At 34.2% G+C, this 24778-nt stretch overlaps 1 protein-coding gene and 1 long non-coding RNA gene across 7 annotated transcripts in view; one reads left to right on the forward strand and one right to left on the reverse strand.

Annotated features, from left to right (window-relative positions):
- LOC145662678 (uncharacterized) overlaps positions 1 to 6219 on the forward strand; it is a 481436-nt gene extending 475217 nt beyond the window's left edge. For all 6 annotated transcript variants that reach the window (XM_081728499.1, XM_081728500.1, XM_081728495.1 and 3 more), the window contains 2 exons: positions 2456 to 2654; positions 5804 to 6219. In XM_081728499.1, coding sequence (XP_081584625.1) covers positions 2456 to 2654; positions 5804 to 5887 — 283 coding nt within the window. In that variant the 3' untranslated portion in view covers positions 5888 to 6219. The remainder of the gene's footprint in view (positions 1 to 2455; positions 2655 to 5803) is intronic.
- The window catches only part of LOC145662679 (uncharacterized), a 199594-nt gene that overhangs the window by 160068 nt on the left and 14748 nt on the right, over positions 1 to 24778 (reverse strand). The window lies entirely within an intron of this gene.

Raw genomic sequence — 24778 nt, forward strand, 5'->3', positions numbered from 1 at the left:
ATACATTATATCAGTCATGTATTTCTTATAATTAAAGTCTGGAATTAATGGCAAAATAAAAGCCCAAAATGGCTAGCAAAATTGCCAAAGAAGAACCCAAAAATGGCAAGTGAAATGACAAAATGAAACAAACAAAAGGAAAAAATAGGAAAACGAAAAGGTCGAAAAGGAAAAGGAATGAGGGGTTTTGAAAAAAATAGGTACTAAAATATTTAAGAACTATAATAAGCATATAATTGGTTTACTAATGAAATAAAAGATATGAATCCTAAGAAATAAAATACTTCATTTCGCAGTTAGTACTTACAATTTAATATTCCTAGAAACTCGCAAATTACGTAACCCGTAAAGGACGATATCCAGTGACACATTCATCATTTCCCAGTGGATTTGTAACAATGAGACAAAATGATAAAACGCAAAAACACTATCGTACTTTATTCACACGTAGTACCGTTAGCAGTCTAGAAAACATTAAAAGTACAAGAAATACTAAAATTAAATTGTTTTACACTATATTAACAGTTTGTTTTCACTTAAGAAAGTTATTTTTATTTTTGTTCTCTGAAACTCAACAACTTCTCAAGATTCTCAAATGAAAGATTGTCTGCTGTCAAAACGAATTCATTTTAGATGTGAAAATGATTTTTTCACTTCTAGAGAAGTCCCTGGAGCATAATGGAACAAGTAATTTGGAAAAAATCATGTCATTGTCAACAGTTACATCAGCATCGCTTTCCATAGCACTAGGAATGTTCTTCGATTTTTCCAAATCTGAATTAGCTCTTACAACCGATTACACTTTCATCGAACGTAAGCGCCCTTGGTATCAGATACAACACTTAGATCATTGGCAGCATCATTATAGATTTTCAGAGAGCTAGACAAAGCCTGTCCTTTTTCTTCAAACTTGGTAATAGCGTCTGACAACTTTGCAAAATGTGTTACAATGAAAGCTAAGCCTTTTTTTAAGTAAATGTTCTTAAGCAAACTTTGAGCAATTTTAATTGAAGACGCAGTATCAGTGATTCTTTTGATGGATTTGAAGTTCTTAGCACAATAGAAAACAGCTGTAATTCATGTATCCGTCTCTTTAAGACGGGCCGTAGTGGAAGCGAAAGTTAAGGGAATAATTCAGGTGCGACACTAGTTCAAAAGGGAGCTTTCAGAAATTTGATACTATAAGATCATTGTCAGAAAAATGATAATATACTTCCTCCTCAATTCTATGTTCAGACAGGTGATATGCAGCTTACTTGGGAATAGGACCTTCTCATATATGCAGCTTCTCTATGACAAAAAGAACTCCGTCGTGTTTTACACTTTCTGGTCACAAAATAGTCAGCAATTGTAAAAAGCTGTGCAATTCCCATATTATTTACTTTTACCAGAATAAATCCAATATGTTTATATGTATTTTCCTCCTTCCAAAGTTCTAATTACAACATTAGCACTGTAACAACCTAGGATATTGCGTTTCATCAATTGAAATTTATATATTTTTGTCACCAACACTTTTACGGATTTCGTCAATAGTTCTGTTGTATGCCCTATCAATGTAATTTTCTCAAAGACGATTCAGTTGAAACGTTTTCTTCGTATATTTCTCGAGAAAGTTTCTAAAGGAAACATTTTCTAATTTCCATAAAGGAATGACCGCGTTAATTAAGGATTTATACAGATCATTCCCAAAACTGTTAGTACGTGAGATTCGTGAATTTTCCAAGAAACTTTTGAACTCCTTCACCAGCTGATTTGCATGTCCTTGCAGATTTATGTTTTGCTTACATGGTGTGTGACAAAATAACGTTTCTTAGGAGAAACTACAGTTTCACATAATTTGCAAAACACTACAGAATCATCTGTTAAAAACACTACACCCAAACACACACACAAATTTGTCCACCTTCTCTGTCCTAGAAAGGCCTACAGTCAGCATCTCGAAACCCTGAAATGAACACTAACAGCAGTCGTGTGTCACGTACATCAGCGACTCACAATAACTGCCCATACCTGGCTATTTCTTTAAAGTAAGCATCTTTGTTTATCATTCTGTCATTCAAAATTCTAAGAGTCATTTGTGATTCGAAATTCCAAGAATTGAAGACACACTAGCATCCTCCTCCACGTACCACATTTCAACGACAATAAACCGCAAGCACTGCATTCGCTTCGCCAGATAAAAGAGCCAAATTTTTGGTATGCAGTCATTCATGCGTGGGTAAAGATCAGCGGAAAATAAAATTTAAAAATATCAACAAATTGCTTCTAATTTCTAAAATTATACTCTTCCTGAAAATATAATGAAAATTGCAACACATGACATTTTGCCATTAATTCAGGGCTTTACTTATAATATTCGATTGAAAACAAAATTTCGATTGATTAGGTTTTAACTTACTTTCGAACTTAGAACAATTTTAACACTTTTTCTTTTTATCTATTTTCAAACAAGTTCCACGCAGTTGAGCACATCTCGTCCTGAAGCATGTGATTCTCCTGTTCCTCCTCTTGACTGTCCATCGACAAGAACTGACGGCCACTGGCCATTGCAGAGTGGAGAAGAATCCCAAGAGGAGGTCTTCTATCTAGCTGTTGGACAATTCATTTCAAAGAGTTTCCGGTTTCGGGTGCCAATATATCCGACAAACAATGTAAGTATTTTGTCATACAAATATTTTTTAGTAATTATTTGTTCTCTTGTATAAGTAACTGTTTGGCCTATTTAAGATATTTACGACTTATGTCAACACACCAGTACTTTAAAAAGTAAAGTTAATTTTTTGTTTCGCATTTCAATGTTAACTGATAATATATACATCTACATCAATGTTTATATCTATATCTATTCGTGTAACCCGAAATTTGGAGCATCAACATTTTCGGACCACACATGAGAACGAAATGAAATTGTCGCCCAGGGAAGGCTGTCTCTCTAGATGTTTTTGAGATATAATTCACAGGGAGGGTGTACGACATTCGTCCTCACAAATGTCAGAAACATACGAAGTTTTTTTTTTTTCTAAAACGTGAAAAATCACCAATCGGAGCTGGGTTTGGTATTTTTTATGGACAAATGGAAATGATGAATAGGCTGGGTAACAATGTATCGTTCAGAAATGCTGATATTTCACTGCCGTGATAATGGCGTATCGTAAAAAAAAAAAAAAAAAAAAAAGAAAAAAAAAAAAAGTTTTCCGGCATTAAGGTGTCGACATGTGCTAGACACCAACAATCCTACGGATAGACTTACAGAGAAGTTAAAAAGAACTCGCAAATCATTCAGGAAAAGTAATGATCTACCTACATACCTGTGGCAATCGCTCTTCTAGTTCAAAAATTCTGATGCTCTATAGTTTGGGTTACGCGACTTTCGAGACACACTATATATATATATATATATATATATATATATATATATATATATATATATATATATATATATATATATATATATATATATATAGATATAGATATAGATATAGATATAGATATAGATATAGATATATAATTATATGCTGTGTATGTATATATATTAAATTATGGAATTGTTAAAGAAAGGTAAGGAATAAGAAAACTGATCTTGACCACTACCTATTCTCCATTATATTCATAAATATTGATAAACGTTTCAAGAGCAATATATCACACATCAAACATATTTTAAATAGCTTTTAAATGAAGTTTAAAGAAAATAGGAGAAAATCGCACTTTATATTAATATATTTCTCTCAAATTAGGTATGTGTATATTTTTAATAATAAAGACAATTCAAAAAGTTAAGGAAAATTAAGTAGTTTTGGAGATAAAATTTTTACACCTAATGGCTCCAATTTAGATCACAGATTATATTTAATTGACAAATGAAATAATTAATTATTTTTGTTTCATATAACCAAGTTAATTACAGCATGAGTTTGTTAGGTAGATGAATGTCACTATAATGTATACATCCAATTTCACATCAACAAAGAAAGGAAAAAAATGGATACGTAAGTTTCAGTGTTGATCAATATAATTTTACATTTTCAGCAACCAACGTACAAAATATATAAAAGGTACATTAAGATTCTTGACTATTGTAATTGTTAATTTATGTGCAGGGCCGTGCTGTGGGGGGCGACGGCCTCGGACGCCGAAGTAAGGAGGCGAAAAAATCGGAAGAAAAAGGAAAAAAAATAGGAAAAATTACTTGGAATATATGTATGGGGGCGCCGTCGTATACTCTCGTCCCGGGAACTGATTTTCCAAGGAACGGTCCTGTTTACGTGATACCTTTTCAAGTGGCAAATATCGTGCTATTGAAGCATACATAAAACAGTGTATAAGGACATTTAGTATACATTGTATGTCATTATAGATTGCTTGAGTTTTGCTTTATTAACACCATATTTGTCACGTTGAAAAAGTGTCACATAAATTAACTGTTCTACTAGTCAGAAAACTTCATGACGGCCTCATAGAGTTTATACATTGGTTGAGAAAAAAGTAGAATTACGCGTATATTGATTACATTAAAACTTATCTCCTCATTTTCCCGATTCCGAACTGGAAATAGACGTTATTGTGATCTTGATCTATCTTAGCACATCAAGTAATTAGCTTGTTATGTATATATATATATATATGCAGGTTACCACAAAAATTATGGTATTTTTTGTACGAAAATGGGAAGGAAGCAAGAAATTTTGAAATATGCAAATGGAAGATTAGCACATATATAAACTTTATGCGTAGGGTATTAGATGAATATACATATCCCCATCAGGATATAACACGAGAAATTGAGTACAACGAATCATTCGTTTCATATATATATATATATATATATATATATACTTCGAATTACACAATTACAAACCATTACACGTAAAGCCCAAAAACACACATCAGTGGCATCTAGAGTTCTTCGAAGTAGTTTCCTAAAGAATCTACTAGATGGGAGGATCATGATGCTACAGTAACATGACGCTAAATGACGGTGGTGGCGAGGAGACGCATAGTGAACAGGGGAATGAGGGATCACAGTGTGAATAGAACTGCCATACAGAATGGATATTACCCGTCTTAAACAGCGAGCTTATATACAAATTGCAGTTCTTCATAGCAGAAATGCGTGAGAATGTCACGCTGAGCTTCTGAAAACTTTAGGAAATGTTGACCTACCATACCAAGTGGTTGGTTACTTGGTGGGCAACAGCATTAGGACGTGGGAAAGCAGCAACGACCGACACACAACGATGCAAACGGCTTGTCAACGTGCGTAAGGACTCTGCAGGAATTACAGCTCCATACTGATATTGAAGAAGCAACCACCTACAGGATTTTGATCTCTTTTCAAAACTAAAGAAGCTATTCGTGGAACACACATTCTAACACGTAAGACACAGCAGTGAGCCGTGACATCAAAAATTCGCTCGTGGTGAGACCATGCGTATTCTGTGCATTCTACATCGTTGCCAGTTTGAGACTACAGCAAAGAAACTCTAGATGCCACTGGTATGAGTGTCTGGGCTTTACGAACAAGTGTAATTGTCCTTGGTTTGTAATGGTTTGTAATGATGTAATTCGAGGTAAGACATGTGTGAAATTGTTTATCGTTGTACTTATTTTCCTCGAGCTATATCGTGATGGTGATTTGTATGTTCATTCAACTCCTTACAGGCACCTTTACATATGTGCTAACCTTCCATTTGCATAAGAATTTCTTGCTTTGTTCCCATTAAAAAAAATGGTGTTATGACTATTGGGGTTATCCTCATATTTAAAAGAATCTAAGCTAATTCAAATCTTTTGTTTGCAGAGTGTGTGTGCATTGCCAGTCAACAAACTAGGTATTGATTTCCTAGAATATAACTTCAACTTTTATCGAGATTGCGAAGAGTAAGCATGGAAGATGCAGTCTTGCAAAACGGTAGAAGAAAATAAAGGAAAGGAAACACTTCGAGCTCCAAAGTGCTCTTATGGGAGACATCTAGAGACGAAAATGGCTTACACAACCATTAGAAACGTATTATAAGTCATTGTATTTTTATCCATGTTTATGGATTAACAAACACATAATTCATGTGTTGTGTCATTGTCTGTTATATGTATATAATGTGTGTTCCCAAATAATATGTTAGTCGAAATTTCGTGAAAGGTCACATCAAAATGAAAATGTGTCTAATGTTTTTCTTCTGTATTTTTTTTTTTCTTATTAAAAAGACTCAATAATTTTATCTGATGTTTACAATACTCTAAGAAAAAATATATATATTTTGTAGAAATTTGAAGTTTGAGTACGTACATGTTTACAGGTTTAGTTACAAACAAACCAACGAACATATCATGTATCTATCTATTTGATACATTAAAGCATATGTAACGTTTCCGTCCAGAATCCAGGGTATCTAAAAGTTGTTCTTATCTAATTGTTATGAAGTATTTCTTTTTTCTATTAAAGATCCTACTGGTTTCCTATTGGTAATCCAGAAAAAAAATCTCCTCCTTGTTTTTATTTAGGAAGATTTTTTTTAAAAATATATTTGTACTTTCTTTTCGTAGCAACCCTTTTACTAAAGTTTGTCATAGATTTTACATCTTTACAGGTGTTGACAACATAATATTTTAAATTTTAACAGTAAATTTAAGTATTGGGTTTAACTAGTAAAAATATATGTACAGAATACGAAGATGAATATAAACGAATGCAGTTTACTTCACATATGTTATATAAGACTGTATAAAAGTTACTAAAACTAGAAATACAACTATATGTACACCACAATTTGTACAAAATACTTCGCTTAAATGAGCAGTTTATAACATAAATATATAAATATAAAATATACTATTTTATTGTTTCTATCCTAGTCATTGCTAAAAAAATATATATATATCATTAAATGTTAACAGAAATTTATTTAAAGAGTAGCTATTGGTATCTTTTGCTTCCGTCCTTATTAAAGTAAACAATTCACGGAGCATTAATAAAAATGAATCAATTTGAAATATTTAATAGCAAATTTAAGTAATCTTTGAAAATGACTGTAAATCTCCTTCAGTTTCTCAACAATAAGTCAACATCTTTGAATATTATTGTAATTAACAAAACCTGTAAAGTAGTAACGCATTGTGAAAATGCAATTGTTAATTTTAAGCTGTTACTTTTGCAAAGATAACATTTAATACAATTGCAGATGTTTCTTTAGAACTGAAGTAGATCATCATAGCGAAAAATGGCAAGACTCTTTAGCAAATATATCAGTTGTATAAATTAATTAAATTAAATATCTTTCAGGTGAATGCTAACGTTGTTTCTTTTTTGTATTCCTAAATGTTCTAATTATACCGATTCCATATTTGTTTATTAATTAACCAAAGAAAAAAAAAAATTTCAAGAAATTTTGTTCGTTAAAGAGTTCTTATACTTCCATTTGTAACAATTAGCCGAAACAAAAAAACCGTCCAGATTTGGCCAATAATGTTTACAGTTTAAGAGAAGCGTTTTATAAGAATCGATATGTGATAATATATTACTATACCAATATTGAAATTATATCATATAAAGAGAAAGAATATTCTCATGCTGTATATTTGATTGTATATTGGATTCTGGTCTTGATATAATATTATGATTCTCATGGATGTTAGAACATGAATCTTGAGATGAAGCTAAAATAAATTTTTGTCATCAAGATTTTTCATAAAATATATAGAGCAATAATTATACACTTGGTGAGAGTTAATTGAAATAGAATACATTACGTCAACTCTACATATGTTAACTATTTCTTTAGAATGAATGTACTACTAGACAAACTATGCATGTTCTATTGTTAATATTTGTGCAGGTTATGTAGATGTATTGTTCTTCGAAATCGCTTTGCATGTAAAATTGGTGGTTTAATCAATAGATATAGAATATACTTTAATTCATTCGTACTCACACATAATAGGCTGGCACTAATATTTTAGGATGTATACCATCACCCATCTTAGCTATGATACAGTAATTGTAAAAAATATCGTCACTTAATATTACAAATTTTAAAGTTCGGCTTAATCTATCAAAAATGCTTTAAATAAAAAATGCAGTTAATATTAAACATGAAGGAAAACATCAAATTTTCACACTGACTTGCTTTTTTTTAATATACATAATATATCCCGTCATAAATAATAGCGAGAAAAGCAAAAAATAAATTATATTTGTTGGATTATGCATGTCACAGTATGAAATGATACTTATCTTACATTTTTAAGAAAATAAATTATGAGAAAATGTACATTAAATCTTAAATACTGCATTGATAACTATTTGTTCACATTAGCTTTACATCCAGGAAATGAGCTTCATACTAAAAATTATATGTAAAATTTGTGTTAGGTAGGAAACTTGTAACGAGTTGTTCGAAGAAATGGCAATAGCTAAGACTAGTAGTAATTTTTCCACAGAACTAATAAACTATATTGCATGTGCATTATATAAATATATATAAATAACATTATCGTATTGTACAAATTGTCGATCTCGTTTATTCATTCTTGATGTTTGTTTTATTAAGAATTTTAATATAAATATATATATATAAATATATCTGTAAATTTTATTCAATGTATTATGTGGCATTAGCCTTCAAATGATTGGTTCTTTATTTTCAACAGCAGGTCTGCTTTAATGAAATTTGTTTACTGGATTAATTAGGAAAAGCACGACGTTAATGTCTTCTAAAATAAAACACATATTTTTTCCATGTCTAATAATAGGTTATGTTTTCCTGATTGGTAAACTATTCCACACTGTTATAATATTTTATTTAAAACAGTTAGCTTTCTGATTTATCTTAATCTAAGGAAAATCAAATAAAATCGTTGTTTATCAAAGCGTTATTGACACTGTTTTTGTAAGATATATTTTTGTTGATTTTTTAAATTTGTTTTATGTATAGGACTCTTACGAACTTTGTCATAGTATTATTTCTTTGCTTTTTCTCAGTGATTAAAAAGGATAAAATAGTTTGCAATTGTATTCCAATTTTGATTAATGTTATGTCGTTCAATTAGTTTTGGTTTGTCCACTGAAGTGAATACCTATTCGGGGCCAATTACTTAATATCAAACTTTGTCCAGAGATTATAAAAATAGGAAAGCCATTTCGATGCAAAATGGCAGATATTTTTAGAGTTTGTAGTGAGTATTCTGAAGATGGGAACATATATAATAATAATAATATTAAGAATAAATGTAATAATAATAATAATAATAAAGCATGCCTCATTATTTTCATGCCTTGTTAAAGTCATCATATTTTCTATCATTTTATTATGAAAAATACTATTGACGAGTTTATTGTTTTAGAAAATAAGCAAGCGAGGTGTACTTGTCTGAATATTGACTAAAAGTCATTGTAAAGAAAAAAAGGTCACCCTTCTGCGTTTATAGAAGTCAAAAGAGATTTCGAGTAAAATAATCATCTTTCTTTAATGATGGTAGAGTTCAGCTTGACTCGAGATTATGTCAAATAGAAAGCAAAAGAGCTAGAAAGTCGTAAAAAATGCATTTCTTAGAAATGTTAAAATATGAACGTGTTTCCACTTTTAGGAACTTGTAGGAAATAATTCTTACAAAGAAAAGTGAACTATATACATATACATGCAATTTCGTTATAATGAACGCTACATTTATCTTCAGTTTTTAAACAAAAATTATAATTGTTTCGTTTTCTAAATGTGAGTTTAAAAAATATAATTAAACAAAAAAAGAACAACAATCAAATTGTCATCTGTCTATGTATTATAAAGGGATAATAAAAAAATATACATATTCTTGGTATTTTTCTTAATCTTCACAGACAATTAACGATTATTACTTTGTATATCGGGTGTTACAAAATAAGTGTTACAACTCTTAAGAGGTGACTCCTGCTACTGAGACAAGAAAAAAAGTTCTCTTGAACTTTCGGCTATCAGACATAGTTTCGGATCTACAAGGTGCCGAAAGCATGGGAAAATGACTTTCGGATGCCAATAGTTCGGAAACTATCCAATGTAAAGAGGGCGGGTAAAAAATTCACTGAAGAAGTCATACCTGCTGTATTGAATTTTGCATGTTTCACAATCCTACCATGCATGCGCAAGGGATTCCCCAAAGGAATGTAGGGAGTTCCGGATAATCTGCCAAATGAAAATCGGTCTAAATAGATATGAATTGATAGGGTTTCTAGTGGCGAAAGTAATTCCTCTCCATAAAAAGGGGAGTAAGCATGATGTAAGAAATTATCGCCCAGTCTCCATTCTTTCCACGTTTTCAAAAATTTTTGAATATGTGATGAAGTCACGACTCTGCAATTTTTTGAAGTCATGTAACATACTATCACCATCACAACATGGCTTCCAAAATAAGAAAAGTATTGAAACAACCTTGTTTGATTACATGTCCAATATAGCTCTTGAATTAAAAAACAGTAAATATGTTGTTGGTCTATTCATCGACTTATCCAAAGCTTTTGATACAATTGATCATGCTATTCTTTTAAGCAAGTTGTATGCTTATGGTATTAGAGGAGTAGCTCACAACTGGTTTCTCTCTTATTTATCCAGTAGGCAACAAGCGGTACAAATATCAAAATTAGCTGCAGATGGGTTTCAAACAACTTGTTCGTCTTTATCAACTGTAGTCAGAGGTGTTCCTCAAGATTCCATTTTGGGTCCTATTCTCTTCTTGATATATATAAATGACTTGTTAGAATTTATGCATCCAGCGAAATGTATTCTATATGCTGATGACATCAGTATGATAATATCAGGAAAATCAATAGAAGAAGTTGAGAGGAAATCTGACATTTTTACGGACAAATTAGTAAAATGGCTAACAGCGAATAGGTTAATTATAAATCATGATAAATCGATTCTCTTACATTTTCATTTTCCAGGAAAACCGCGTATATCACCTAGAATAAAAATATCTTCTAACTTACTCCAATATTCTTGCATAACAAAGCTTTTAGGTGTAATCATAAGTGATAATCTTTCATGGTCTGCTTATATCTCCACTTTAAACAAGAAACTAAGTAGCGTGTGTTTTGCCTTATACAAACTTCAAGATACTGTATCGAGAGAAGCACTTCTTAGCTTTTACTACGCCAAGTTTAATTCATTAATTAACTTCGGCATAATACACTGGGGATCTGCTGAAAATAGTTTAAGCACTTTCCGATTGCAAAAGAAAGCGATTAGAATAATTTTTGGGTTACCCACAAAATCGTCATGTAAAAAGGTTTTCATAGAAGCAAAAATTTTAACACTTCCCAGCTTATACATCTATAAATCTATTCTTTTTACTGTGAAAAACAAGCATCTTTTTATCTTTAATACAAATGTTCATAGCCATAATACAAGACAAGGTAGTGACATATTTGTGATGCATCAAAAATATGCTAATATAAGCAAAACCGTGTACATGAATTGTGTCAGATTGTATAATAAACTTCCTCTGTACTTGAAAAATATGACCAATGTTTCCATTCTTGGTAAGACTTTATATAATCTACTCACTGAAAAGTGCTATTACACAATTAAAGAATATTTAAATGACTCATTAACTGAAGAGTTGGAAACAGATACTTGCCCGTGAGTACATGCCTGGTGTGGTACAAACAGTTACCTAATTAGAGGTAAATTGTCATGTTTTTATACTTAATATATCCTATTATATGGTTTTGTATTTTTAGAAAGATTGCATGATGTATACTTCTGGTACTTGACAATATTGTATGTTTTTTTTTCTTTCTGACAACTGTAATGCTTACATGAGAATTTCTCATGCTTTGTAAGCTAATGAAGCAGGCAAATAAATGAAATGAAATTAAGTCGATATCTGGAACAAATACAAATGGCGGACACCTTCATGCCCGTTGTTTGTGGTTGCATAATCGCCAGGTACGAATGCTGGCCAACAGTGACGTTCTGAGTATTTAATATAGCGAATTTGTACTCAAATGCTCTAGAAAGACATCTGGAGTGTCGGTAGAGCACAACAGATGAAGCAGGGTGATTCACATGTGTGGAAACACGTAAAGAAAAATGCCCAGAAATGCACCCATACTCAGTAAACGTGAGATCAAAGCGTCGGAAATGTAAGGAATAGCATCAAGAAAATGAAAGCCATTGCCAATTCACCAATACTATTCCCTCAAACCGTTGCAATATGATGTACACGGTTGCATACCAATAAGGATGCAACAACTGAGGTGAAGTTAAAGTTGTGCAAAGGGACTCACTAAGAAACTGGGTAAAGTAAATGAATGTTACTAGTGGGATCGTATGACCGATATTGAAATGTGGCCAATGTGTGTGTTAAAATCGACATATAGCTAATGAGCAAATGTCAACATGCCCCACTATTGCTGGGACACCGTCCCACGTGCGAAAAATAGGAAAATAACTACACAGGTCTTGAAGCTGAGGCTTTGGGCTCCCAGTAGGATTGGAAAGTGCGACCACGCGAGCGAAAGCGAGCGCTCTAGCCCTGAGGCTTCGAGGGAGCCTCAGTTTCTCTGTATTCAATTCTTTGAGGAGTACCCACTTTGTTTGGCAAGCGCTCTTGTACAGCCTCCCGACATGCTTGTGTGTTTCATTTTGTTACTCCTACTGCACAGTTGTAAACAATCAGAGCTTTAAGACATTTCTCATGTCGTTTTGTTTTCCATATGTATGGTGTTCCAGCAGTAGTGTTACATGTGCCAAATTGGTTCATTTTCGTCTTTGTCTTGGCATGAACACTGTGTGTAAGATACGAATTTCTGAAGGTATTTTCCTATATTTCTAGTACGTCATATGTCCCAGAAGACGTAGGACATGATACAAGTTTGTTATTTTCACCCTCTATCAGAATTTGAACCATTGATTAAGAGATATCTTTTCATACGTGTCGACTGTAGGACAATGTCCCAAACAAAGAGGGACATTGATACAATCGTGTTCTAGTTACGTACTACCAGAAAGTGCACCAGATGTAATAGCAGAATGTACAACGTTATTTTCCTAGTTTTCGCACGTGGGTCGGTATCCCAGCAGTGGTAGGACATGTTGACATTTGTCCATCAGCTATATGTTGATATCAACACACACATTGGCCGCATTTCAATATCGATCATACGATCCCGCTAGTGACATTCATTTACTTTACCCAGTTTCTTAGTGTCCCCTTGCACAACTTCAACTTCACCTCAGTTGTTGCATCCTTATTGGTATGCAACCGTGTGCATCATATTGCATCGGTTTGAGGGAATAGTATTGGTGAATTGGCAATGGCTTTCATTTTCTTGATGCTATTCCTTACATTTCCGACGCTTTGATCTCACGTTTACTGAGTATGGGTGCATTTCTGGGCATTTTTCTCTACGTGTTTCCACACATGTGAATCACCCTGCTTCATCTGTTGTGCTCTACCGACACTCCAGATGTCTTTCTAGAGCATTTGAGTACAAATTCGCTACATTAAATACTCAGAATGTCACTGTTGGCCAGCATCCATACTTGGCGATTATGCAACCATACACAACGGGCATGAAGGTGTCCGCCATTTTGTATTTGTTCCAGATATCGACTTAATACAAACAAATTATTGTTACCTGATAGAAACCCTATCAATTCATATCTATTTAGACCGATTTTCATTTGGCAGATTATCCAGGACTCCCTACGTTCCTTTGGGGAATCCCTTGCACATGTATGGTAGGATTGTGAAACATGCAAAATTCAATACAGCAGGTATGACTTCTTCAGTGAATTTTTTACCCGCCCTCTTTACATTGGATAGTTTCCGAACTATTGGCATCCGAAATTCATTTTCCATCGCTTTCGGCACCTTGTAGATCCAAAACTGTCCGATAGCCTAAAATTCAAGAGAACTTTATTTCTTGTCTCAGTGGCAGGAGTCACCTCCCGGGAGTTGTAACACTTATTTTGCAACACCCGATATAAGTTAACGGGACCTGAAAAGTTCCCGATATTGGCGGTTATTAATCTTGTTAAAATTACGGACAGAAATGAAAATTATCAACGAATATTCTAAGAAACTCAAAGATGTTAAATTTCTATTATTTCACGGGAAGTACTTTTCTCTTAATAGTTTACTTTTTAATATATATATATATATATATATATATATATATATATATATATATATATATATATATTTAATTGAAAATCACTATGTTTGTGACTCTAAATCTCCTGAACCACCATACCGATCTCGATCAAATTTGTAATATGGATGAGGTTCGAGGGTGGGCTGGTTTCAGGCTATTCACTTTGATGGTAGAACTGAGGGGTTTGGGAGAGGGAGAGGGTATTAAAAATAAATAAAACTTAATAACTCCTGAACCACTCGACCGAACGTGATCAAACTTTCAACATAGATGAGGTTCAGGCCTGGGATCGTTTTCTTTTATTTAAATTTGACGGAGCAACGTAAGGGAGAAGGAGTGGGAGAGATATATATAAAAATCAATTTATATAAGACTGAAAGTTACTATTTTTCTAACTTAATAACTCTTGAACTATCCGACCGATCTCACCCAAGCGAGCTGGCTCAGCCATAGGCTCAGTTAAGCTGAGTCGAACCGAGTCGATGGGCTGCTTTTAACGGAGCTGGCTCGAGCCGATGGCTCACATGAGTCGAGTTGGTGGCTGATCCGAATGGAACCGGCTCGAGCCATCGGTTCAATTGTGCCGAGTCGCTGGCTCGTCCCAACCAAGCCGGCTCAATTGAACCGAGCCGATGGCTTTCCATCCCAATCGAGCCGGCTTGAGCTGTTCGCTCAGTTGAACCAGCCGAGCCAGTTGATATCACTACACGGATTGGGCTTCTTCTGGGGCTCAAAAAGTCGACCGTGCAGGTCTCAGCCTAGACGGTAAGAACTACAGTATATACTTATATTGGTGCTCACGACATTTGAGGCTGTCTCGTTATAAAAATCTATTGTCGTCTCGTTTTCGAGACGAGATGACATACACTAAACGTACCCCACGAGATGTACAGTACCTCTGTCGTGAGAAATATTAAAAGTATTCGACATTACTGCTTACATTTCTCATGGCTTTTGCTTTCCAGTCTAAACAGGCCATAATTTAAAAACGAGTTAAAAAGAGCTCAACGTGCGAGCCATTTATCAAGCTCGACTCGACTCGAAACTCGAGCTCAAATCAATGACTCGGCTTGTAACTCAACTCGAGAAAGTTCAGTAAACAATGAAGATGTTCAGTAAACAATGAAGATGTGTGAGAGGCAAAGAGACAACCCCAAAACAAGCACCCGAATGGTAGGATGCAAGAGGCTCAACTAAAACAAACACCTCAATGATGAGACTCAAGGGGACTTACCTGAAACAAGCACCTCCTTAGTGAGAGGCAAGGAGACTCACATTGAATCAGCAAACCAAAGGCAACAAACTAATAGATACTACGTCCACGTAGTCCAACTGAAGTAAATTTCACCTACATCGGTAACAGAAATTACACCAAAAATTTGGGCAAAGTAATGAATTATGTTCTGGAGAATCAAGTGTTTTGCTTAAAACATTACAGTTTCTCATTACAGATTTTAGAATAACCCCCTTTCAGAATAACTAAGATAGCGTTCCGATAGTCAACTACGGTGTCATTTGATAGATTTGCAAAGATATCAAAACTATCTACTTTAATTTTCTGAATCTGATGTGTATTTCTTGGATATTTTTCAACTGTTCGTAACAAATTTTTGTCGATTACAGCGCCACCTATCATGAAACGAAAAAAATATTCAATACAAAAGTTACGTATTTGTTCCCACACAATCCAAAACTTTATTAAAAAATGGAGGTTCTCGTTTAATATTTCAAAGTTGACCCCCTCTCGCCCCCGGGGGGTTGGGCAGGGGTCGAGTGTAATATTGTTGAATGTTCCCCTTCGAGATGAGCAACTTTTGTTACAAGTTTTTTTTTTTAATCCGATTTTTAGTTTTCTAGATATTTTAAAAAACACTTTTTAATGCCTCATTTTCCAAATGTTTGTAAGCCATTTTGATTTTTGTCGATTACAACGCCATCTATCACGCAACGAAAAAATGCTCAGTATAAAACTTACGTATTTTTTCACGTAGAATCAAATATGGAATTAAAATGGGGATTCCTATTTAACATTTCAAAGTTTACCGACTCCAGCCCCAAGGGGGGGCAGGGGTCGAGTGTGGTATCATTGGATGTCCTCCTTCGAGGCGAACAACTTTTGTTACAACTTTTGTAGTTTTCCAGATATTAAGAAAAACAGTTTTAAATGCCTCATTTTTCAAATGTTTGTAAGCCATTTTGATTTTTGTCGATTACAGCGCCATCTATCACGCAACGAAAGAAATGTTCAATACAAAAGTTACGTATTTTTTCACGGAGAATCAGAATATGGAATAAAAAATGGGGGTTCCTACTTAACATTTCAAAGTTGAACCACTCCCGCCCCAAGGGGGTGGGGGCAGGGAATCGAGTGTGGTATCATTGGATGTCCCCTTTGAGGCGAACAACTTCTGTTACATCTTCTTTAAAACCAGATTTGTAGTTTTCCAGATATTCAGAAAAACAGTTTTAAATGCCTCATTTTTCAAATGTTTGTAAGCCATTTTGATTTTTGTCGATTACAGCGCCATCTACCACGCAACGAAAAAAATGTTCTAAACAAAAGTTACGCATTTTTTCACGGAAAATCAGAATATGGAATAAAAAAATGGGGGTTCCTATTTAAGATTTCAGTTGACCCACCTCCCGCCCCAGGGGATTGGGGTAGGGGGCCGAGTGTGGTATCATTGGATGTCCCCCTTTGAGACGAACATCTTTTATTACAACTTTTTCAAAATCCGATTTGTAGTTTTCCAGATATTCAGAAAAACAGTTTTATATGAGTCATTTTTCAGTTTGTAAGCCACTTTGATTTTTGTCGATTACTCATCACGCAACGAAAAAAATGTTCAATACAAAATTTACGTATTTTTTCACGGAGAATCAGAATATGGAATAAAAAGTGGGAGTTCCTATTTAACATTTCAAAGTTGACCCCCTCCTATCCCCGGGGGTTGGGGGCAGGGGTCGAGTGTGGTTTCATTGGATGTCCCCCTTCGAGGCGAACAACTTTTGTTACAACTTTTGTAGTTTTCCAGATATTAAGAAAAACAGTTTTAAATGCCTCATTTTCAAATGTTTGTAAGCCATTTTGATTTTTGTCGATTACAGCGCCATTCTATCACGCAACAAAAAAAAAATGTGCAACACAAAAGTTACGTATTTTTTCACGGAGAATCAGAATATGGAATAAAAAATGGGGTTCCTATTTAAGATTTCAAAGTTGACCCCCTCCCGCCCAAGTGGGTGGGGGAAGGGGGTCGAGTGTGGTATCATTGGATGCCCCGCTTCGAGACGAACAACTTTTATTACAACTTTTTCAAAGTCCGATTTGCAGTTTCCCAGATATTCAGAAAAACAGTTTTAAATGCCTCATTTTTCAGTTTATGAGCCATTTTGATTTTTGTCGATTACAGTGCCATCTATCACGCAACGAAAAGATGTTCAATACAAAAGTTCTGTATTTTTTCACGGAGAATCAGAATATGGAATAAAAAAATGGGGGTTCCTATTTAAGATTTCAAAGTTGCCCCCCTCCCGCCCCAGGGGGGTAAGGGCAGGGGGTCGAGTATGGTATCATTGGATGTCCCCCTTTGAGACGAACATCTTTTATTACACCTTTTTCAAAATCCGATTTGTAGTTTTCCAGATATTCAGAAAAACAGTTTTATATGAGTCATTTTTCAGTTTGTAAGCCACTTTGATTTTTGTCGATTACGCAACTATCACGCAACGAAAAAAAATGTTCAATACAAAAGTTACGTATTTTTTCACGGAGAATCAGAATATGGAATAGAAAATGGGGGTTCCTATTTAAGATTTAAATGTTGTCCCCCTCCCGCCCCAGGGGGTTCGGACAGGGGGTCGAGTGTGGTATCATTGGATGTCCCCCTTCGAGACGAACAACTTTTATTGCAACTTTTTCAAAATCCTATTTGTAGTTTTCCAGATATTCAAAATAACAGTTTTAAATGCCTCACCCGGTATATAAGGGTTCTAAAAATAGCGCCCACGGAAACCAGAATACTATTCTAAAGGTCAAAATGAAGCGAAAATACTATGTAACGAAATATCCGCCGCGGCCTCCTTCAGCCGCTACGGAGAACTGAAAATTTACAATGTGGCAACATTGTAGATTAACTTTGAAACCTTAGTAGTTGCGAATTCTTCACTTAGTTACATCGATTATCTCCGGATGGAGTTATAACTGACAGGCGAAGAGTAAATGGAAATTATATTATATATTTCAAAGAGTTATATTGAGGATAACTGGGGATAATAACGAACATGCTGATTGGCTTGTCGTCTGTTTCAGCATTTTCCATTGGCTAATTCTTTCTCAATTGCAGAATAATTTGTTATTGCACGTACTTTTCTTTAGTCTGATAGACGTTGATACTAACGCCATCTCTTAGTATTGGTAGCGTTATATCATGGTCTAAGAAAAGTCACAACCAATGTTGCCAGATCTTAAGATTCAAAAGTAGCGAGGTTGTGCTCAAAAAGTAGCAGATTTGAACTATTTGTAGTCCAAACATAAAAATGTTTTTTTACAGGTATACAAATTTACTTATCATAAATAAATAAATAAATAAATAAATACAAATATAAATAAATACAAATATAAATAAATATATATAATGGAAACACCTGAAGCTGGAAATACCAGATGTCCGGGTTGGCAATGGTTAGGCTGCGACAGCAGTTTCGGACTGTTGTTGGCTGACGCGGGCAAACTCCACATTACGTCACGATGAGTAGAACTGCAGTGTGCAGTGAACTGGGCAGATGGTGATAGTGTAAAATAAACAACCTTTCTGGTTTCCAAGAAGACATGTTTGCTTAAGTCAGTTTTGTGGGCTTTGAAATACTTTTTACAACGTTTACAGTATGCTTTTTCACTGTTATTCCTCTCTTTTTTTTAATTCATTTGTTAAATTCTTTATCTGAGTGCCACGAACTTCGGAAGTTTTTATTGTAACTCCACTTCCTCATTATTTTAATATGGATAATACAGTAACATAATTCAATTTCTGATGCTCGCGTTTACACAACTCCATAGAACTATTAGGTCGAGACAGCAACATGGTCACTGATACTGAAACACCTAAAACTCGACGAAAGTTTAGTGTTGTCAGATCTGGACATTGAAAAGTACTAAAACAAAAATTAAAATAGTTTTAAAGATGTAAGTTTTAGTAGGGCTATTGTTCATTGTAAATACAATAACCAACAAATAAAACTTTTATTGCATTGTATAAAACTAATAATTTGTGATTTCATTGGTGAAATAAGAAGTAGAGAATTTTTAACAGTTATGGCCTGTTGATAATTAAAACTAACCCAAAAAGTAGCGTGTCGCCCAACCTGAAATTTTGGTAGCGCGGGCACTTAAAAAGTAGCCCAATCCGCTACTTGTAGCCCATTCTGGCAACACTGATCACAACTAGAGTAATTTATATCTATGCGTGTATGTGTGTGTGTGTGTGTTACACAACTTACGCAGCGGATTGTATTACATTGTACATTATATTTGCCATAAAATAGAGTACTTTGTTTGATCTTGTCATTCTGTGCAAGGGCGCAGGGGGTGTCGTTCAAATGTACCCCCTTGGGGGGTAGATTGAAACAAGCATGGGGTAGATTTGAACATACGTGGGGCAGTTTTGAACAAACCATTATTTTACTACAATAATCGTTATTTTCAGGATGAATTCATTTACGAACAACATGGCTAATGTAACAAAGCAGCATTAACAGTTTAAGGCACAAGAATTAACCAATCGCGTATGGCAAGGAAATAATAATAATAGTAATAATTGCTGAAACATATATGCAGGCCCGTATTTGTATATTGTGCGCCTCTGTGCTCTAAATAATTTGCCTCCCCTTCGGAAACACATCTGAATTGAGTTGAATTCATAGTTTTTGGGGTCACTGAGATGAATAGTGTCAGTTATAATCCAATTCAACTTCAAGGTTATACTCAACTCCCAAGTGAGGTGGATTAGAGTTTAAAAGTAATCGAAAACGACAGACAAGAATTAGAAAGTCCACACACAATATCAGCAGTTGGTACTGAACATTTGTCTTCATTGTCTGAGAACACAAACATGTTGCTGGTACTTATAACTTTCAGAAAAGCATAGGTAGAACAATGTTCAAATGTTCCCCCTAATTTTTGTTCAAAGCTGCCCCAACCGGCATGATCAAGCAGAATTTGATAATACCCAGATAGTACAAGCTATTGTGAAATACAAAGGGCAACATTGGATAAGTAAATTAATGTACTTGCTTCTGCAATGAATGGCAGATAATATCAAAACACAGGCTTCTGTCAAAAATCTTACAAAATTTCACAAAAATTCCAACTTTTCACCCCACAAATGTAACAAAGTACTGCTGTTCATCAACAGTTACATTAAAATTGCAGATAACAGTTGACCGTCATGCAACGCAGTTTTGCCAAACTAAAAATTTTGAAACCACCAGATATGCTATTATTTCTAGCCTGTTATCTTAAATGTTCAAAGGTACCCCCTGTTCAAATGTACCCCCCTCTCCCCTAATCTCTATAAAAGAGTTGAATGGTTAAGCATATAGCTTCAATACACATTCATTTGCACACATCAGTTAATAAGGCATTCATTCTGTAAAGGAAACAGGGTCTATACTGGATATAGTAAAAAGTGTTATTATACTAACAAGCATTAAAGAAAGACGTAAATCTCTCACTAAGGCTGTGCACAAAAAAGAAGCCTGTAGACCGTACTATAAAATATATATTATAACAAATATCCTGCTCGACACAATGTAGCTGCATTTATATAGTCAGAATACGATTCTTTCTCCCGTCCTATCAATATTTCGAAATTGTAGTTGTCTTATAGCTGTTTAACTTCAGTATATCTCCAGTTGTTGGAGGTGCTGGATTAACGCCAAAACTTTTGTGATTCATACTGGGAAACGAAGCTAGAATTACGCTTACCTAAGACAAACTACAAAAGACTATAATGTAACAGACCATGCTTAAAAACAAGTAACAGTATTACGTGTACATCCCATCAAAGAGTTTGTTTATATGGTATTATATACTTTCTCAAGTAATGTTGAAACCAGAAGTGGTAGTAGATTTATAATACTTCCGGCTTTAGTGGAGAGGTTAATGCTTTTAAGTTATAATAGGAGTAGCTACTGTAGTTACTAAATCATCTTTGTTTAAGACTTATACCCACCGTCGCTTCACGCCAGTTCCCTACGGGGCCAACCCGCAAGTATCGTCCAGAGTGAATATACATACAATTATTGTACAGTTGGTGCATGTGTTTACATCTTTTTTAAGGCGTAGCAGTTTTCGGGTATATTATTGATATGTACGATTACTTGGACATGCACCATGATAATAATACTGGATTAAGGTATTCTTTTAAAAAAAGGAAAATGAAGTAAAATAATATCATAAGGTAGATGACAGCTTGTAAAACTGCACACCATGCTACTTAAGTAGTGATCAAGAAAGATACTCTCTTGTTACTCTTAAAACTGAAAATAAATAAATACAAGTTGGAAACTTCGTATCAGTTTCCTACACTTAAGAATACAAATTACACGTTGTTCTTCCACAAAAAGTACGCCACAATAAATGTTACCTGTTGTTTATGCATGACAGTGGCGTATTTACGATTTTGCTTCGGGGGTCTTTGCCTGAAAATGTGAAAATTCTGCAATATATTTCATATACTTTACTATAGTAAGTAAGATTTCGGGGGGGGGGGCTAAATACGCCACTGATGCATGAGCTCCTAATTTATGGGAATTATATTTTAGAAAGAAGTTAACGTAAAGTTATCTGAATAACAAATTTATATTAATTTATTTTTCTAACTTTTAAGGTATGTTTCAAATACACAAACAAACATTTTACCACTTAAAGTATGTAATGTCAAATATTCTGTTACTACATAAAATGTGTTTAAATTACCAAAAATATTACTTAATCTTTGCTGAGCTGACTGAGAACAAAATATTATTATGTTTGCCAAAGTCAGTAATGCACAAAAGAGCTGATAGCCGTATGGTATAGAATATACTGTAACATCTGATTTTATAGTTGGCTAGGTAGGCGAGTGTACTAAGACTCTTCTTTAAAACATTGGAATTAATTTGCTAGTTAATATTCAAGTAATTCCAAATTCTTTATGGTATTATAAAGATGTTGTATGTGTGTTTCTTTATTGTAAGGCTGGGTCACAAGACAATCAGTTGAGCTCAGTTAAGTCTCTGTACATAAAACTCTTCAAAAATCTTGAACTCTCGCCTTCTAAATTAACAACTAAATACAGTGTTTTAAAGAAAATTTGACATTATTATTATTATTATTATTATTATTATTATTATTATTATTATTATTATTATTATTATTATTATTATTATTATTATTATTATTATTTAATTGGAGTTTAGTTTCCACGTTATTATAGTCTTCAAAATAAGAAAAAACCTTACAACACACTTTTCTTTTATCAAGTAGATACATATAAATTTTTCTTCACTAGCAAAACATATTATCATATTAGTATTACTCAGGGCCGGCGCGAGGGGGGGGTCGAGCCGTGCTACTGCCCAGGGCGGCAAGTCTAATGGGCGGCAAAACTTGAAAAAGAAAAGAATACTATCAAAATATGTTTCGTAATCGGCCCAAAAATGGGAAAAACAAAGTTTTCACCTGAGAATGTCATTGAACTTACTTCACTCACATTCAGGAAAATACTCACTTAGGAAATTCAGAGCATATCCTCTCATTTTCAATTATCAAACTATTAGCCACAGGTATCTCAGGTTCAATATTTCGCTTGCAGCGGCGTAGATAAGATTTTCAAATAGAATGGATAAGATGATCAAGGTGTCTTTTATATTTTTGTTCTATTCAGCAATGTCCTAACGTTCCACTCCAAGTATGCAAAAAGTACACTCCCAATTGAGACCTACAGCATGTACAACGTCTAGAGACATTTAGTTCTAGCAGCGAGTTTTTAACCAATTTACAAATTGTTCATTCCGAATATAGGAAATCGTGCAGCATATTTTTTTCTTGAGATATCCAGAAGAGAATTTAGAAATAAATTTCCGAGCCTTCTTGTTGTTTGCAGTAGTCATTCACTAACCCTCATCTCAGTACGTCGTTTCATTTTACTATTTTTTTGTGTGTAGTTAAAAAAAAATATGATTTTTTTGCGTCAGTTCAACGTTGGGCCACGCTAGTCTCACTTTCAAGCCATTAAGCACCACAAGGTGGGAGAGCCAAATTGATGCTCTGACTCCAGTTAGATATCAAATTGGGGAAGTTTAGGGTGCCTTACTTCAAATAAGTAACTACAATAGAAGAGATAGAATGGTCACCCACAATGCTCTGTTCTGTGTATAGCAAATCAGCTGCGTGACTTTACTTCCCTTTATTCATTCGTTGTCTGGTATGATTTTTTACTCCACATAAACATAGTAAGCAAAAATCTCCAAAGCATTGATTCTCATGTGCTGGATACAGTCGGGTTTCTTAAAAATATATCTGAGTACTTTAAAAGGAGCAGAAATGATGCAAAGTTTCACTCTTATGGGGCGTTTACACTTAGTCGATTTGCGTTCGATTCAGTTGAATTGACGTCATTTTCAACTTAATCGACCGTGTAAACGGGAATTCAACTTAATCGCTTGTTGATCGAAAGCGACTAATCGACTGGCAACTGAATTGAAAGACGTTCTATTTTCTGTGGTTGAAATAATTGAACACATCCATCGATCTGATTCGGCCTAGTTACTTCGATTTAGTGACAAATGCAGCGAGTCGATTTAGTCGTGCGACTAAATCGACCAAGTGTAAACGCCCCATAACTTAGTTGATGCGATAGAGTTGGTTTTAGTATTGGTATAGGTGATTCACGAATAGATAATACAGTGCAAGCTCAAAGTCGAAAGAAGAAGAGACAGTTCAGTACGAGACAGAGGATGAAGCTACTGAAAGTTCACAAATAAGATACAAGATCGAGTTTTATTACAAAGTTCTAGACGCGATTGTATTAGCTTTAAGGAAAAGGTTTGAGCAACTTAAACATCACAGCGAGTGTTTCGATTTTCTTTGCGATATAAGTAATCTTAAAGATATGCCACTTGAACTTTTGTCTGATAAGTAGGGTCTATACTAAACTTGCCAGCCTTCTAACACACGAAGAATCGAAAGATATTAACCACAGTGATTTGAAAGACGAACTGAAAATGTTATCCGCTATAATTAAGCCTAAAAGTTCACCAAAAGGGACTTTAAAATTAATTAAGGAACATGACTTTGCTCGCATTGGACTACGCGAATGTGATAAAGGAATTTGCTCATATCAAAGCAAGAAAAATTTCTTTCAATTAAGATATGTTAAATTTATGTATCTCTATTGTGTTTTAGTACATTATAAGATTTAAGCTAATCACTTAATTTTGCCGTAATATATGATTCACTATATTATCTTCATGCACAATACTCTATTGGAAACACCTTTCGATATATAATAAGCTTAAAAAGTAATATTCTTGGTCGTGACTAAAACATATTTTTATTTTATTTTCTGCGTGCGCTACTGTATATCACAGATATAGAGCGAA

This window comes from Thermobia domestica, chromosome 10 (genome assembly GCF_964235325.1).
Source record: "Thermobia domestica chromosome 10, izTheDome1.hap1.1, whole genome shotgun sequence".
NCBI lineage: Eukaryota > Metazoa > Arthropoda > Insecta > Zygentoma > Lepismatidae > Thermobia > Thermobia domestica.